Genomic DNA, 19,622 nt, shown 5'->3' with positions numbered 1-19,622 from the left:
AATTTATGGGATTAAAAAGGAATTTGCCCCAAGGCTGCCCTCAACACTGATAACCCCATGACCTGACAGTGACAGTAGGCTACAGCTGAACCAACAACAGAGAGGACAAAGAGAGAGAGATGGTGGGGGGGGGGGGTGGAGTGAGAGAGAGAGACTAAAAGAGAAAGATAGAATAGAGAAGACAAAAACAGTAAAGAATAAATAAATAAATAAAAAAGAGAGCCAGAGGGGGGTGGATGGGAGGAGAGACAGAGGGAAAGATGGAGATGGAGATGGAGATGGAGATAGAGAAGAGTTAAGCAGAGAGCCATCTCTAAGTGAATCAGAGAGTATTAGCAGCCTATTACCGTGGTCCCCAGAGAGAGCCTGGAGTAGGGCAGAGAGCCAGAAAACACACTTTTAACCACTAACACACACACACAAATATATACACTGATAAAAACAAATCAGACACACACACACACACACACACACACACACACACACACACACACACACCCCTGACAGATGCTACTAAACACTAAACAGACAACAGATACGCACCAGGCACCTCTCGGTACAACCAGTTAAACTCTATTACATATATCAGCTCATATCTCCATACTCACCCCCCTTTCCTATTCATCCCCTTTTCCATGGGCTCATGGGTAATGTCAGGGCTAATGACTGACATCAATCAGGACCCACTGGGCTCTACTGTGTGTCTGTCATCAGGCTGTCGCTTCCTGTTATATTACCTAGGCTTGATCCCTCCATCTTCCTGTTTAATGTCACATCTGGTTAGGGTTACCACACCCACACACACACACACACACACACACACACACATACACACACACACACACCCACACACCCACACACAAACACACACACAAGACCACCATGAAGCTAGAGGTCTCCACTAGGGATGGTCATTGTCTCTCTGTTGTGAGAAGAGTAGAGGCATTTCTCACAAAGGGTCGGAGCCAAGCGTGCAGACGAAGGTGAGAAGACGAGGAGAGGAAGAATGGAAGCCATTTTACCAAGACCACCATAAACACACTCTTACCCCTTCATCTCTGGAGGGTGGGTGCAGGCTATGATGTGTGTGTGTGTGTGTGTGTGTGTGTGTGTGTGTGTGTGTGTGTGTGTGTGTATGTGGGTGATTACCTCTAGGAACTGTGCGCTGACTTTAAACTCAGGCGGGTGTGTGCCAGCGCCCTGGGCCTCTGCCCTCCTCTGCTGGATGCCCTGGAACAGATGGTGCACTGCCCGCGGGATGATGCCCTGCTCCTCCTTACAGATGTTCATGTCAAACCCTGTGCCCATGGTGTAGGTCTTCCCTGAGCCCGTCTGGGATACAACAGAGTTAAAGACAGAGGTCACACATCGCATGCAATCCTGTCATTACTCGATGTCTATGTGTGTTTGTGTGTACCTCCGTGTTTGCACGTATGTCTGTCCTATCCATATGCAAATACAGTGGGGTTGTAGTCACAAAAGCTGTATGTGTGTGTGTGTGTGTGTGTGTGTGTGTGTTTGTGTGTGTGTGTGTGTGTGTATTTACAGTACATGGGTATACCTGTCCATAGGCGAACACAGTAGCGTTGTATCCCTCTAAGCAGCCCTCGATGAGTTTGTGGACACAGGCGTCATAGATCTGATGCTGGGCTGAGTCGATGTCGAACACAAAGTCGTAGGTGAAGGCCTTGTCTTTTCCCAGCAGCACCTGGGGCTCTCCGGGCGTGACCAGCGTACAGACGTGACAGCCTTCGATCTTCTCCTTCGCCATCTGAGGACGGATCCTGGAAATAGAGGAGAGGCAAGGTCAGGAAGGGGTTAAACCACGTTCCAAGTCATAGTCAACAAGGGGTAAAAACAAAAGGCAGCAGGTTAAAACATTGACACAGCATGAGAAAAACACGTTTAGGGGCTATAAATGTAAGCCGTTAAAATAATGCATTTATTCCCCTACTATTTCTAGTGTAAAGAATACAAATAATTAACATACAATAGAGATACATACATTCATACATTGTCAATGTTTTAACCCCCCTAACTACACGATACTATAAGGCCTGCTAATCTAAGGATTAGATACTAGACTGCAAAACGTGCACTTAAGTAGACAACATGGAGTGTGGATTTAATTATTCTAAGCTGGTAAAAGCGATGACCAAGCAGAAAGAGTGCATCTCCCCCACTAACCCTTCAATCCTTCCCTTAGGGACATACTCCCACCCTGATTCCACAGAAACGTTAACTCCCCCATGTACTCCAATCTGAACAGCTGCAAAGCAGACACACACTCAAACACACAAACACACACACACACACATCAATACACAAGGAACCCCAAACACTACCCGAGCATACACCAGCCCGTCCCCCAATGCTGACAACAGGATTTTAGAAATATAAGCCATTTAGCTGACGCTTTTATCCAAAGCAACTTACATTGCAGTGAGTGCATACATTTTTCAGTATCTATGGCCCCAGCAGGAAGAAAGAAAGATTAGGACACATTAAATGTACTACCTCCATCACATTTACATAATCAGTTACATCCAACCTTTTAAGGGCATAAGCAGGGACCGTTAGGTCATGCCATTGGACCGTTAGGTCATGCCATTGGACCGTTAGGTCATGCCATTGGACCGTTAGGTCATGCCATTGGATCCCAATTGGATAGTTTTCAGCTCATTACTAATGGATGGATATACTAATAGAAGGATCTGGCATTGTCTCCTCACAGTGTATTACTCTGGTTGTACATCTGACAACTGTGAGTGTGTGTGTGTGTGTGTGTGTGTGTGTGTGTGTGTGTGTGTGTGTGTGTGTGTGTGTGTGTGTGTGTGTGTGATGCAGTTGTGGATATCAGAGGATGTGAAAGGACTGAGGAGTGTTCTCTCTCACACAGCAGAGAGGACATACAAGACAGAGAGAAAGGGGAGAGAAGAAAGACAGAAAATAGAGCAGGCACACCCTCAGTTTTGCATAGGATGCCCCCCCCACCCCCCTCTCTCTCTCTCTCTCTCTCTCTCTCTCTCTCACAACATATCTCTTTCTCCTGCATGTCTTTCTCTGTCTGTCTGTCTGTCTGTCTGTCTGTCTGTCTGTCTGTCTCCTTCCTATAAAAAAGATAGATGTGGAACCCAACCCTGGACAGCACAGAAGGATTCCTCTGTTGACCAGCAGTATATCACATGAGAATAGCCCTAGGAAGAACACACGTGCACGCACACACACACACACACAAACACACTCACTGCAACAATGACAGTGTGCCACTGACCCACTGCAACAAGAAATGCTATAGCCATAAATCATTTATTCACACACACGCACGCACGCACGCACGCACAGGGACGTGTGCATTCACACAACCATGCACATCCGCCCATGACAGTATCCTCAGGAGGCTGCAAAACTGACACCCCTTGTGTTTACACACGCACACACGCCCACACACACACACACACAGGACAGCACAGGTCCCAGTAACACACAGACACACACACACACACACACACACACACACACACACACACACACACACACACACACACGCCTAGGGAGGGTACAGCTAAAAATAACCTAGAAACCTTGATTAACTGACTTCCTGTGAGACAAAAGCAAGAGAAAGCGAGAGAGAGAGAGAGAGAGAGAGCGATGGAAAGACACAGTTTGTAAATCTCAGTGAACCAACTCAGCCGTGAAGCAGTTCCCTGACGCACTCCTCTAATACCTCCATCTATCCTTCATCTCCTCACTTTAATAGGAAGACTTCTTTACACTACCGGGGGGCCTTCACACATTCCCCCAAAAAAACACTCTAACCCCCTCCTCTGTCTGCATTCATTAGCCTAGTGCTTTGTTAGCAGCCCAATCCCACTCCCACCAGACACACACTGTTAGGAGCTCATTAGAAACTCGCTATGAGGGAGATACAGTAATTAGGATCATTATCAAACCCAATAGGACTAATTATGAGTTGAATTCACACAATCATGGGGAGGATAACTAAGCTACAACTTCCAAGTCAAGATGATATGGCGAACCTTTAACCTACTGAGAGTGGGTTAATTTTTGACACATTGCTTGCTTACTGGAAATGACTTAGGCCTCCAGTAGACACCCCATGGGTTCAGCTCTTATATGTAACATTTAACCAAAGACACATTTTTACTGTTTCCATGTGTCAGAACTCCTCCATTGTGTGTCAACATCATCAGCCGTAATGTGCAACTGGGAGCCATGTGTCATACTCCAGCCATTGTGTGTCAGAGGGACAGGGGGACTGTTTGTGCAACTGGGAGCCATGTGTCCTGCTCCAGCCATTGTGTGTCTTGACAGCAGAGTGACATCAGAGTCATAAGTCAACTGGTGCTGTTCTGATCAAATGGAGTGTTGGCTTAAAGAGAAGAGGACGGTTAACCACTTCCTGGACATCCAGGGATCAAGACACACATTTGCACCGACGCACCAACGCACCCCCGCATGCACTCATGCGAACATGCACACACACACACCCACACAGTGGCAAGCTGTTGTTAACCACAGAGTGATAGCAAGATCGTTCCCATATGTGTGCGCATGTCTTTTAACACCCAATGAATCCTTTAACACTAAAGGGCACTACATCTTAACATACTACATCTTAACACACTACATCTTAACATACTACATCTTAACATACTACATCTTAACACACTACATCTTAACACACTACATCTTAACACACTACATCTTAACATACTACATCTTAACACACTACATCTTAACACACTACATCTTAACATACTACATCTTAACACACTACATCTTAACACACTACATCTTAACACACTACATCTTAACATACTACATCTTAACACACTACATCTTAACATACTACATCTTAACACACTACATCTTAACATACTACATCTTAACACACTACATCTTAACACACTACATCTTAACACACTACATCTTAACACACTACATCTTAACACACTACATCTTAACATACTACATCTTAGCATACTACATCTTAACATACTACATCTTAACACACTACATCTTAACATACTACATCTTAACACACTACATCTTAACACACTACATCTTAACATACTACATCTTAACATACTACATCTTAACACACTACATCTTAACATACTACATCTTAACACACTACATCTTAACACACTACATCTTAACATACTACATCTTAACATACTACATCTTAACATACTACATCTTAACATACTACATCTTAACATACTACATCTTAGCACACTACATCTTAGCACACTACATCTTAGCATACTACATCTTAACACACTACATCTTAACATACTACATCTTAACATACTACATCTTAACACACTACATCTTAGCATACTACATCTTAACACACTACATCTTAGCACACTACATCTTAGCAAAGAGAGAGAGAACAAGAAAGAGAACAAGAAAGAGAACGAGGGAGAAAAAGACAGAAACAAACTGTCAGTAGTTTCCTTGGTTCTCTCTTCTGTTGCCAGAACTCTACACACTGCCGTCAGAGATCAGGAAGGGCCTGTTTCCTTAGCAACAGAACCCGCTGCAGAGGCCTAGCGACTCCTAATGTGACACACTGACCCACCATGTGTGTGTGTGTGTGTGTGTGTGTGTGTGTGTGTGTGTGTGTGTGTGTGTGCGTGCATGCGGAATAGACAGTCAAAGACCAGTTATGCAAATCACTCGTTCCTACAACTGTACACCCTATCACAACTCAAGACTGACACACAACGGCCAGCCAACCAGCTGGCCAGCCTATCACAAAGCAGTATTAAGCGTTAAGGCCCATGGATGCCAAGTCTATCTCTAACGAGCCAGAGTGGCAATAAAATCAGCATAGTGCCATTGTGTGCTATTTAGAGTGTGTGCTATTTTCCTGTGTGTGTGTGTCCACGCGTGTGTGTGTGTGTGTGTGTGTGTGTGTGTGTGTGTGTGTGTGTGTGTGTGTGTAACTGCACAGTTCAATCTCCCTCGATACAGGTCCATAGAGACACAATTTTCATACTGTAAAACTGTTCAATAAAGCTAGATATCTCAATAGTACTAGAAGGTACACACACCTACATTTGTGATATACAGTAGCAGGCATACACACACACACTGTTAATCCTATACACTTGACCTGTGAATCCTTCACTGGAAACTCATACTTATTCTCTCTCTCTCTCTCTATTCCTGGCCTGGGTTCAACTAAGGAAGTCAGTCACAGAGTACTTGTTTTCTTTGAACGTCCATCATCATTCCATCATGACGTGACAACTCTGGTCTCACACACACACACACACACACACACACACACACACTATTTCATACCCTCTCCTCTCACTTCCCCTATGCTTCTCCCTTTCTCCTTTCTTTCCTCCCTCCATCCTCCTCTCCCTCTCTCCGGTGCCAGTAAAAACAGATCAGTAGGTCACAAGGGAGGGGTGGAGGGGTGGAAACGGGCCTCCTCCATTTCCCCTCCTGAGAGATAACAGCAGGAGACTGGACTCTATTTCTCTCGTTCTATGTCTGTTTATCTCTCTCTCTCTGTTTCTCTCTTCCTCTCCAACAGAAAAATAAATGGCTATTTATCATTCTCGCCCTCCTACATGTTCATTTTTTTTTCTTTCTTTGACTCTCTGCCTCTCCCATTATCAAATATATACCCCTTTAATGGAAAAAGGTCTGTCCTACAACCATAAGCACATTTAACCTTCCTGGGGCCAGCTGTGCATCCCTCACACACTCTTAATGGATAACATCTTTCCACTCTGCCTCCAAGTGTGCACACACGCACACACACACACGCACGCACACACACACACACACACACAGATCCTGGCCTGAGTCCTCTTTCCACAAAGGTGTCACAATAGCTGATGACATGAGGACAAACCCAGACTGGCTGACTGCCTTGCTGATTGGACGGTGCTAACAGGTAGAGAATAGTAGCTATGTGCCAAGGCCAACTGAACTGTATGTCATGTTTTGTTAGACAGAAATGGAGGATGTTGAATGTGTGTGTTTATCAAAGCAGAAGCAGCAGTGTGTGTAGGTGGGTGGGTGGGTCGAGGGGGGAGGGGGGTGTCCCCTTTGTCCCTTTCCCTTAATAAACAGAGGAAATGACATCATGGGGTGAGGAGAGTTTAGTGGCATATATAGGATAACCTCACCCCCAGCCCATCATTATGTTAACCCTAACCCTAACCCTAACAATTAATAAAGTTTCCACATTCAAAAACAACTAACTTTCACTGGGGGGCAGACAGAGAGAAAGAGAGAGGGATTGAAGAATGATGCCATTCCTAATTTCAGTCCAGCCGCCACTGACATACACATACATGCATATGCCTGTGGAGACAGACAGCAGGCAGCCAGGCAGAACCGTGTGTGTGTTTGTGTGTGTGTGTGTGTGTGTGTGTGCGTGTGCGTGTGTGTGTGTGTGTGTGTGTGTGTGTGTGTGTGTGTGTGTGTGTGTGTGTGTGTGTGTGTGTGAGAGAGAGAGTGCTGTCATGTTGCATGCAGATAAAACTAATTTGCATACTCACTATCTGTAGCCACACCCTGTCACTTATTTTAAAGGCCTCCTTAGTGTCCTTTTTAGCTATCCTTTACACATACACACACCACCTGCTGAGCGTGCGTGCACACACACACATGCATGCACACACACACACACACACGCATCCACGCACACGCACACGCAGTTAGACTCATTATACAGCGTACTTAATATCCCCCTTGTGTCAATTCTCTCATTAATAACACAGCTAGACGAACACACACACACACACCTCATTACCTGTGTGTGTCAAATGAATCTAGTGTGTGTTTGGGCAGGGCGCCCATGCAGGACAGTAAATCCCACTCACAGAGTGTTGGCACAGCCTCATAAATACAGACCTGGAGCACCATCATGGAGGCTGATAGGGTCATCAGTACATCACTATATCAGTGTAGAGGGGACAGAGTTTCTAGTTACTCTATTTCTACGTGGGTTAGGGTTATGCTTACATAAGCTGAGACACGGTGCCTGACCTCTTTTCTCTTTTTCCTTCGCTCTTTCTGTCATAATCCGAGCATGTACAGTATTTCTGATTAGTCACTGTCAGAACGCAAAGCGAGATTAGGATTAGCCTGAATTGACACAACCACTGGTACATGCGTGTGTGTGTGTGTGTGTGTGTGTGTGTGTGTGTGTTTGATTCACAGCTGGCCAGACCCAGCATGACGTTCAGGATGTGTTGCTAATCAGAAACTCTAGGGCACAGCAGGGGGGATAGAACAGGGACACTGTTTTTGGGAGGGCGTGTGCGTGTGCGTGTGTGTGTGTGTGTGCGTGTGCGACTGTTGCTCTTTTCTTTAGAGCTTGTTAAAGGCTTCTTTCAAAGTGCTCCTGTCTGTCCACAGAGGTTAAGATAGAGGTGGATGACTAAAGCTCAAGATTATCGAGAGAGAGAGAGAGAGAGAGAGAGAGAGAGAGAGAGAGAGAGGGAGAGAGAGAGAGGCACGAGGGAGTGCTGTGCATTGGCTGCTATCAGCTGAGGGAGAGTGAATGATATCATCTATGCACAGTTGTGTACATCTACATATTTTTCTAGATCATTCCGTTGTCCGGATATTCATCCCTCTCCATGTTAGGAGAGACCCAGAGGATCAACCACATAGGGAACAACCCATGTCTACCTTATCTCCCCTATCTCTGTTTATTTATTGTTTTCCTATTTCACTTTTCTTCTATTGTACTATTGTTTCTCTGACTTTGTATGTACAGCACTTTGGGCTGCAGTGTCTGCACGAAAATGTGCTCAATAAATACATGTATTATTATTATTATCATCTCAGTACTGGGGCTATCAGGTGTGGCCTGGTTTGGGGCTGTGTCAGATACAACACACACACACACACACACACACACACACACACACACACACACACACACACACACACTGCTCCTCTCAATTCTAAGTTCAGTCTGTCAGCTGTGGCATTAGAAACACAAAACATCTATTTACACATATATATATATAAATAGATATATATATACACACAACATTATAAATGGACAGTTTTGTGATAGCATTGCAGAACAACACCACGGGTTGTTGGGTTGCTATGAAAACAAGACAACCGTTCATCCTGTCTGGTTGTCTGTTTTATAAGTTATATTTCTATAGCTATAAGCTGTGTTCTTCAGAAAACCCAAAGTCAAGTTCCTATGGTAACGATTAGAACAAGATAGCACCACACACAGGCTTTCCTGCTGACAAAAGCAGGAGAGAGTATCTTATCACTGAGAAGTGAGTTATGGAAAACAAGGGGGCCACTTCTACAAGCCAGACTGATAATAATACTTGCACAATGTTCCACACTGCAGCTGTTAAACAAAAGCTAGTTTCTGAATTAAAAAAAGAAAAAAAAAAGAAAAAATCTAGCCCATTGTGTGTGTGTGTGTGTGTGTGTGTGTGTGTGTTGCATTTCATGACCCACTATGAATTGTTTCATGCACGCAATATGAACATACAAATGTATGTCCACTCCATTCTATTCTACTCAGCTACATTCTATCTTTGAGAGGCTATGAATTCTAGCTTGTATTTCTTGCAGGTAGGCCGATGAATAACCAGAATGCAATATGGGCTGTTCCATTTCTTATGGTACCCAACAGAATATCATAATCAAAAGCGTCAAAAGAATATTACACCCCACAGATTCAAATCATTCTATCATTGTTAGTGCCTCTAGTCTTCTATGGCTCATTATGTTCTTAAAATGGGTCTGAATAGGTTGTTTTTGTAGGAAAGTGAGCCATGAATAGGGCTGTTCCGTTATTCTACCTAACTTCCCTATGGGTCTGGGGTGACTTCCCCTGTCATGTGCCTCATGGCAAGTGTTAACATCCAACACACTAAAAGCACATGTGATAACAGCTACTGTAACATGCAGTGAAAACTGCTTCGTCACACCGCATCGATCTGATACACACTCAGAGAAGCTGTAGAGATACACTTGATCAAAAAGTCTTTGAAGTCTCCCTCTCTCTCTCTCGCACTCTTGCATCTCTACCTCTTTTTCTCTCTCTCTCTCTCTCTCTCTTCTCAGGAGAGAGAAAATAATACATTAATTCAGTCAGATGTTGGGATGAAAAGGCCTGAGAACTCAGTAGGCCCAGCCTGTTATTGTGATGGGAGCTCTGGGCGTATCAGTGTCAGTGTGATGAAACTAGAGAGGCCTTCACAGTACTGTGGTTAGAAGGGAGACAGGACAGGATACTGACAATGGAGGTCATTACTAGGTTTAAACCCATTCTAAAATGACAGGAGAGGGGTTTGGTTTGGTTCAAACAAGTTCCACTTTCAACATGTTTATGATGATGTGTTGGTTTGACTGATACTGATCCTCTATAATAGACTGTAACAATGGTACAGAGGGTTAAACTGTGTTTTTCATTAGTTTACTACATGTTGATGTTTTATTTATTATTCAATAGAACCAGCTGATACCATCCCCATATGACTTATTACAGATCATTGGCTAGACTGCTAATGTTAATCTGTTAGAGTATCATTCACATTCAGAGAACTCCGTTGACCATCGACAGAATAGCCATTTTGCCTCTTTCATGCATTTCATCAGTGGCCGTATTGATTTCCTGTGATCAACACTGCCTGTCGGAGATCCTGGTGGAAGCCATCGACCGACGTTCTCATCCCTCTAGATGCCCATCACACACTATTTAATTCATTGATCCAATGATGTATTTGTCTATACAGTCTGATTACCATGCTAGTGACTTCAAAGTGAGAGACAGAAAGTAGTGAAGGTCAATGAGGCAATACTCTTGATGTGTCAACACTGGGGCTGTGTGTGTGTGTGTGTGTGTGTGTGTGTGTGTGCATGTGTGCATGTGTGCATGTGTGTTAGATGGTGGCAGACGTCTGCCCACCATGGAATATCTACCAAGGCCATTCAGTAAAGCTGTCTCTCTATTTGTACCCACTGTATTGTCTGTGCAGCCCAGCAAGCTGGCAGGACAAAGGCCAGAAAGGCAGACACAACCAGACGGTCCTACGTTGCTCAGTAACTGCCATAGGCAGTGGCTGGGCAAGGTCATTTGACTGGTACGGCTTTCAACAAAGCTACTAGCTGCCTTGGCAAGAAAGTGCAGGTTGGCTACAGCCGTACACGAAACTGTCTGGCACCCAGTCTAGCCATGGAGAGGACTATAGCCAAATCTTTAAACCTACCTGGGCTTTAAACCATCTGGGCTTTAGACAGAATATGGTCCTAAATACGACTGCTTCATAGATGCAGTGTGTTTTATTATGGTATGGTGGAGAACAGTGGAGAGATGTGAACATGGGGGAGCAGGTGGGAGGGCGATGGGAGTTTGGAGGCTCAGATGGGGGTGGGAAGGTATCAAACAGGGGTGTCAGGTGGAAGACTCAGGTGCAAGAGGCAGAAGGAGGGAAAGGTGGAGGGGGGGTAATTGGGTAATAACCGTGTGTAAACCAGGTGGGGGAGGTACTATAGCTAGCTATGTGAACAGGGGCAGATTGGGAGGGGGGACAGGGAGGTGGGAGATGGGAGGGGGGAGAATTGGGGAGGGGGGGACAGGGGACAGTTGGGCAGCGCAGGTGGTGGAAGGGGCACCCTGGAGAGGTGACCTGCTGCTGCTCATCTGCCAACGTGTCACGCGTCTGCTAACGTGGCTGCCCCGTCTGTGCCCACTGTGCTACCAGGATGCTGCCAATGCCAGTCTCCTCTGGGTACAGTAGATATCAACCAATACCATGAGTGAATCTCTTCAGTCTTTCCTCAGTTCCTAGTGTCCTCCCTCCTTGCCTCTTTTTCAAAACACATCAGAGAAGAGGGTCTGAGGGGAGGAGTCCATCAGAGAAGAGGGTCTGAGGGGAGGAGTCCATCAGAGAAGAGGGTCTGAGGGGAGGAGTCCATCAGAGAAGAGGGTTTGAGGGGAGGAATCCATCAGAGAAGAGGGTTTGAGGGGAGGAGTCCATCAGAGAAGAGGGTCTGAGGGGAGGAGTCCATCAGAGAAGAGGGTCTGAGGGGAGGAGTCCATCAGAGAAGAGGGTCTGAGGGGAGGAGTCCATCAGAGAAGAGGGTCTGAGGGGAGGAGTCCATCAGAGAAGAGGGTCTGAGGGGAGGAGTCCATCAGAGAAGAGGGTCTGAGGGGAGGAGTCCATCAGAGAAGAGGGTCTGAGGGGAGGAGTCCATCAGGCCATATCAGAAAGTAGGCTGACGATCAGTCACTGCTGTGCAAATAGCTCCAAATCCAGTGTTCCCTTCTCTTCAGATTAGGCTCAGTCACTTTCACTTCCAGTAGCAGTAATATCAGAACTGCAGTTCAGAAGTACATGTTGTACTGTTACTATAGGCTGACCCCACCCATGTCTCTGATTAAATGGTAGTACAGTAAATGCAATGGAGTGCTGTATCTGCCCTGCCCCTGACCCCCCCCGCCAAACAGCATACACACACACACACACACACTCTGGGAGATTACATTGCCATGCCTCTATAACTCAGACATTAACTGCATGAACCCCACTCCGATACACATAGGCAGACACACACACACTAGGGTTGGGCAGTATAACGGTAATGCGGTATTCATAGACATAGGACATGAGACAAGTTATATTATTCTGAATGCATTATTATTATTATTATTATTATTATTATTATTATTAAGCTGTCATATTATGCTATCCAACTGTTTAGTTTAGTTTGTCAAGATGTGATCGGGATGTAAAGTTCTAATGATTGTTTAGGCTAAATGTTATACGGTATATCAGTCACCACATCAATAATTCAGTTTGTCGATGTAGCATTTATTAATACACAGGACAAGATGTTATAATCCCTTGTGCCATGATCCAAGGTAAAACAGATGTAGAAGGCCAAATCAAACCAACAAAGCGAGTGATATATCCACCATTCGATGCAACACCATAGCAAACATCAGGCTACGCCGTCATAGGTCTACGGAGTCATTCCTCAGGTGGTACCATTCACCGGTTACCTACTCTAGCCAACTGAGGTAAGCAGCATGTCATTGGGGTTATCAAGTGGGCACCTTCTGTCACCGGTGTTTCGTTAAGTTAGGCCCACGACACCTCGAGAAGGCTTAACTGTGTAGTCCAGCGTCCTGGAAACACCCCCCTCAACACCACTACCTCAATACTATCTTTAACTTAAACCCTACAACCAATCTATCAGCCTACCCACCCCATCAGTGTGTGTGTGTGATGCCCTATCTAAGGTAAATGTTTTCTGTAAGGTAAGGGAACGGTGTATGTGGGGGCCTAAATAGTGTGTGCATGTGTTTATGTTTATGTCTTTATATAAGTGTAGATGCAGGGATTCAAACCCTAATTTAGGGTAGAGGGAAGGGTTAGAGGTGGGGAAGCCCCCGGGTGGATACGGTCCCGGATTAGGGAAAGGAGGGGTGAGTGTGCCCTTTATTTATGTTGTGGGGGAATGTTTGTGTCCGTGCAACTTCATAGCTAGCCTACACTGGCTAGCAGTACTAACCCCCCCCACCACACTATGACACGATATCCTCTCATAAATATAGCCAAACAATGGCAGTACAAAACCCCTCACCACCACAATATGACACGATGCCTTCTCATTAATATAGCCAAACAATGCCAAGCTATGCTACCTCATGCTCTAGTCAAGTCGCTGTTGCATCTTACCTTTAACGGGAACCCCAGCTACTGATCTTCCGCCTCAGCCACAGCCACTGGCTAGCGCTCTCCGCTGCTACCGACATATTCTTTATCGCCAGTTTCAATTCTCGTCCGCGAATACCCAGCTCCGTTAGCAGTGCATAGGTTGTCTTGGCCACAAATCCTCGACAACCAATTTCCACTGGGCGAACAAAAGCGGTCCACCCACGCTGTGTCGCGTCTGCCGCTAATTCTGCATATTTAGCTTTCTTTCGTTCATAAGCCTCGTCAACCCGGTCTTCCCAAGGGACCGTGAGTTCGATAATATAAACTAGCTTCTGTGCTTCAGACCACAGCAGCATGTCTGGCCGCAAATTAGTGCTAGCAATTTCAGCCGGTACGATTAGCTGTTCAATTAAATCTACCTTTAACTTCCAATCTGCGCCAGTTCGCAACTGTCCCTGCGCGCAGCTGCGCCCTGGCCTCCTTACGCCAGTCTCTCCCTCTCTTATAAATGCAATGTCTTTCCGCTGGCCACTACTAGCTAGCGAGTTTACTTCTAGCCGTTTTCCCTCAACTGCAGCAGCTAAACATTTCAACACTTGATTGTGACGCCACGTGTATCGCCCTTGAGAAAGACTGATTCTACACCCAGTCATTATATGCCTAAGTGTGCATACGCTGGAACATAACGGGCAGGCAGCATCCTCACCCAACCATTGATTAAGATTTTGGGGAGATGGCAGTACGTCATAAGTAGCCCCTATGATAAATTTAATTCTGCTTGCCTCCATGCTCCACAAATCCTTCCACTTCAAGCTTCTCTTCACTACACTCTCCCAGTTTACCCACTGGCCTTGTTTTGCCTGTGCCACCGCCCTTGTACATCTTATCATCTCCTCCTGTCTGTGTATTTCTTCCACTACCAGTTTCCTCCTTTCTACTGCTGTTGCCTTACTCCACACAGGTTTTCCTGCACACAGCCCTAGACCTCCACGTCCATGCTGAACCTGCCCAATGATATCCCTATGGCTAAGGGCTGCCTGTGCCTGTTGCACTGCCTCTTTAGGCTTCCACTTCCTTCCAGTTTTAACTATGGGCGCTGCACTTCTAACAACTGGGTCCTTTGACTGGGTTAGAGTCATTTCCAGTCTAGCCTTGGCACATTTAAATTCCTCTGTCAGACTAGAAATCGGCAGCTCTAGCATGCCCTTTCCATACAGGGCCACACTGGTCAGACAGCGCGGGGCTCCAAGCCACTTTCTAATATTAGAGTTAATCAACCTTTCCATTTTTTCAACCTTCGATATGGGAACCTCGTAAACTGTCAGTGGCCACATCAGCCGAGGCAACAATCCAAACTGTAGGCACCACAACTTTAGCTTGCCTGGGAGCCCTGACTTATCTATACCTTTGATGCCTTGAATCATCTCCTGCCTCAACTCCTCACATTGACTCTTGTCATTGAGGCTTGCGTCATACCATCTTCCTAAGCTTTTAACCGGTTTCTCTAACACTGTTGGAACCACTTCCCCACCAATGAAAAACTTTTTATCAGCTATCTTCCCTTTGACAATGGAGATACTCCTAGACTTGCTTGGCTTCACTTTCATCCTAGCCCATTCTAGGTTGCTATTTAGTTTATCCAGTAGCCTCCTAGTACAAGGGGCTGTTGATGTCATAGTTGTCATGTCATCCATGTAAGCCCTGATTGGTGGGAGGCGCAGCCCTCCCTGCAACCTTTCCCCACCCACTACCCATTTCGAGGCTCTGATTATGACTTCCATTGCCATGGTAAAGGCCAAAGGGGAAATTGTACAGCCTGCCATAATGCCTATCTCTAGCTGTTGCCAAGCTGTAGTGTACTCTGCTGTAGTAAAACAGAGTTGAATGTCACAAAAGTAAGCTTTAACTAACCTCTTTATACTGTCTGGCACTTTAAAAAAGTCAAACGCCTCCCATAACAGACTATGCGGTACTGACCCAAAAGCATTCGCCAGATCCAAAAATACCACATGAAGGTCTTTCTTCTCATGTCTAGCTGTCTGAATTTGATTCCAAATCATGCTGGTGTGTTCCAAGCACCCGGAGAAGCCTGGAATTCCAGCCTTTTGCACCGTAGTGTCAATTAAGCTATTCTTTACTAAGTAACTAGACAACCTCTGTGCCACCACACTAAAGAAAACCTTCCCTTCCACATTAAGAAGGCTTATAGGCCTAAACTGACTAATGTCTACAGAGTCTCTTTCTTTGGGAATAAAAATTCCCCCTGCTCTACGCCATGCCCTAGGAATAACCTGTTTCTTCCAGACTACCTTCATCAATGTCCATAAGAACCTCAGCACATCTGGCGCACTCTTGTACAGCCTGTAAGGGACTCCATTGGGCCCTGGGGCTGAAGACGCCCTAGCCCGCCTTACTATCTCTTGTACCTCTTTCCACCTAGGTGGGCTATCGTCACACTGACTGGTTATCTCTCCAATAGGTGGAATGTCAGGGGGGAGGGGTAGCTGTCTAGACCTTTCTCTGTCTCTATGCACTTCCTCCAGATGTCCCTCAAGCTCCTGTTTTGGAGCCCTAAGGCTACCATTTTTCCCCTTACTAAATAACGATTTCACAAATCTAAATGGATCTTTGTAAAATGCTGTTCTAGCTCGCTCTCTCTTTTTCCTGTTTTTCCTAATGCTCTCTGCTCTTCTTAACACTGCCAGTCTCTCCTTCACATCTACCTGCAGCCTATTTAACCCTTCCTTCTCAGCCTCTGTAGCTTTCCTCCACTGTTTCCTGAGCTGTCTTCTCTCCCTGATAAGTCTATCCATTTCCTGTTGGCGCCTAGATTTAATTACCTCAGTACCTGTCTTCTTCTTTTTCTCGGACACGCCAAATCTTTCTGCTCCATAATCATAGATAATATCGCCCATTTTCTCCAGTTTACTCTCGGCAGTACCTTTCAACTTGTCTAAAATCCTACTCAAGTCACTGTTGATACCTTCCCATACCCTGTTTTCTGAAGCCCCTGGCCATTTAACTCTCGGCTTCTGGGCACTAATCTTTTCCCTTTTGGGCTGGCTGGTCTCTCTGTCTTCTTCAGTGCTAGGACCTACTTCAGGGGTGCTGATGTCCTGCGAACTGTGGTTTACTTCCTGCCGCTGGACTTCAACCGACTGACTTGACATACTTCTGAGGAAATAATTGTCAATGCGGGATCCCTGTGTTCCCTCTACCAAGCACTTCCTCCTCCCTTGATGGATTCTAAGACCCTTCAAAGTTGTTACCTTTTGCCAGCCGCATGAACAAGTTTGGAGCTTCTTCCCACCCATCTCTGATCTAGTGCCTTCCACAGCCATGTTTTCCCTACTCGTAGTCAGGTCCGTTCCAGAGTCAATAACCATGTTAGCCATAGATGAGTCATCTTCCGCCCCCGCTCTCGCAGACTCTAGGGGTGTTTTTCTCAAAGTCGTTTCTGTAGCTAGGTAGGGTGTAACCACTAGGTTTATACAACCTTGGTTACTGCAGCATTGAGTTGCTAACCCAATGCCGCCCCGGTGGGGTCTATTTCCTCCTGTCAGCTGTCTTTCCATTCTGTCACAAGGTCTTTCCCTAGTTGTCAGCTGCTCTATTCACAACAGTCACTAGCCTAAGCTAGCTTTAGCATTTATTAATACACAGGACAAGATGTTATAATCCCTTGTGCCATGATCCAAGGTAAAACAGATGTAGAAGGCCAAATCAAACCAACAAAGCGAGTGATATATCCACCATTCGATGCAACACCATAGCAAACATCAGGCTACGCCGTCATAGGTCTACGGAGTCATTCCTCAGGTGGTACCATTCACCGGTTACCTACTCTAGCCAACTGAGGTAAGCAGCATGTCATTGGGGTTATCAAGTGGGCACCTTCTGTCACCGGTGTTTCGTTAAGTTAGGCCCACGACACCTCGAGAAGGCTTAACTGTGTAGTCCAGCGTCCTGGAAACACCCCCCTCAACACGTAGATTAAATATATGGAGCAAAGGCGGCTCCCGCCAGTCCCTGGTAATACCGCATACTCCTGAAAAAATGTATACCGCCCAACCCTAACACACACACTGCACTTTTCTCACGCTAACCCCTAGCCCGACACACAAAAACAGACAGATAAACTAACATACAAGCTTGCTCACACACACACACACACACACACAAACACCCTGACGATACAAGGTGTAGGTAGATTAGATTGCATTTTCTACACTAAATAACTGACTACACACCCTATAGCCCAAGAGTGCAGAGTTGCTCCTACATTCCTTACTGTCAGGTGTACTTCCAGCCTGAAGGACATGACACAGCGTAGCACATGCTCACTCTCTACCACTTCTCAACCAATGGTCAAGGTCCTCTAGTTTGGATGGTTCTCTCGTTTGGCCTGAAGACCCACAAGGATTGTTTGACATTAATGGACTTGACATGTGAGACACAAGTCCCTTCCCTACTTTAGTTATATATATTGTATTTAGTTGACCACCTTCCATTTGTTGACCACCTTCCTTCCAAACCTGAACAAACAAGACACCGCTGGGGATGGCTGACCCAGAGAGGACCAATGCTACAGGTCAGAGAACAGAGGTTGGAGGACTCAGACGAGCACGTCACTCTGGAGCTTGACAGACACACACACACTGACATACAGTTTGTCACTTACTCATTAATACTGCAAGTCATGCAGTCAGGTTGCGAATGCTAGCCTAGTTAGGCTATGTTTCCCATAGACAACGAAGCCGTGGTACACACACACACACACACACACACACACACACACACACACACACACACACACACACACACACACACACACACACACACACACACACACACACACACACACACACACACACACACACACACACAGTCCCCTTCAGCTGTCAGTCTATTGCTCTCTGAACTGGAGGGAAAGCCTTTTCGCAAGCATGTCTGACACAAGGATTCTTCACCAACACTGACACACAAACTACAAACTCACCCATCACTTCAGACCAATGTTCAGACCTCTCACACAACCATTAGCTAACGAGTCCCAGAGACCCCTCAGTCCCATACCCTGAGGCCTGTTAGCGATTAGCTATTAGCCATCTCACTCGCTAATACTTGGCTGATGTGTTTGACTGACTGTGTTCAAGGTCAACTGGTAGAGAACAATAACAACAATACCACAGGACATAGGGAATACGATAACAAGAGTATTCAGACTAGGACCTCTGGGATACTAGAGGACTCACATATCTGTGAAATCTATGGCGACCGTGTTAGAGAGGGTGGGAATATGGCTGCTGCAGGTAGGTCACATGTCATACATACAGTGGACATGATGGGCCAATCATCCATCAAGGCATAACAGGAAGAAGCAAAGAGGGAGCAGTGTACCGCTGCTTCTCTCTCTCACTCTATGGGACAGTAAGACAAGTCCTGGATTCACATAGAAGGGCATCATTCATTGACTCTTTCTCTCCACTCCCTCTCTAGGTCCATGTCAAATCTCTAAATGACCTGTATTGTCTAACACAAATGAGAAAAAAAACATGGATTAGACATCTCCAAATCATCTATATCATGTAGAAACCAGTGAATCGGTGAACTTTTACCGTACTATAACCCAACCCCATTATAAAGCGACCTGAGCATTCGGAGGAGTGAGATGTGTGATCAGTGCCACTCGAGAGGTTCAGACGTTCAAACCGGGGCTCACTGGGACAGGCGTGTCACATCCCAGGGTTCAAAATGAGCATCACTGATGTCACAGAAGCCGCCACATCCTTCCGCATCAGTAGAGCTGATTCTGGGTCAATCCTCCATCCACACACACACACACACACACACACACACACACACACACACACACACACACAGTCTCATCTGTCTATTATTCCTAGGGGGGAG

At 45.8% G+C, this 19,622-nt stretch overlaps 1 protein-coding gene across 1 annotated transcript in view; it reads right to left on the bottom strand.

The window, feature by feature from the left end:
- The window catches only part of kif21b (kinesin family member 21B), a 53,241-nt gene that overhangs the window by 23,887 nt on the left and 9,732 nt on the right, over positions 1 to 19,622 (bottom strand). Inside the window, exons 2-3 of the mRNA XM_083669257.1 lie at positions 1,562 to 1,784; positions 1,150 to 1,332 (exon numbers count right to left, since the gene is read on the bottom strand). Of these exons, the coding sequence (XP_083525383.1) occupies positions 1,150 to 1,332; positions 1,562 to 1,784 (406 nt within the window). The remainder of the gene's footprint in view (positions 1 to 1,149; positions 1,333 to 1,561; positions 1,785 to 19,622) is intronic.

The sequence above is a fragment of the Argentina silus genome (assembly GCF_951799395.1).
Source record: "Argentina silus genome assembly, chromosome: 4".
NCBI classification, from domain to species: Eukaryota; Metazoa; Chordata; class Actinopteri; order Argentiniformes; family Argentinidae; genus Argentina; species Argentina silus.
The sequence above is the reverse complement of the archived record's forward strand: the minus strand, read 5'-3'. Positions and strand labels throughout refer to the sequence as shown.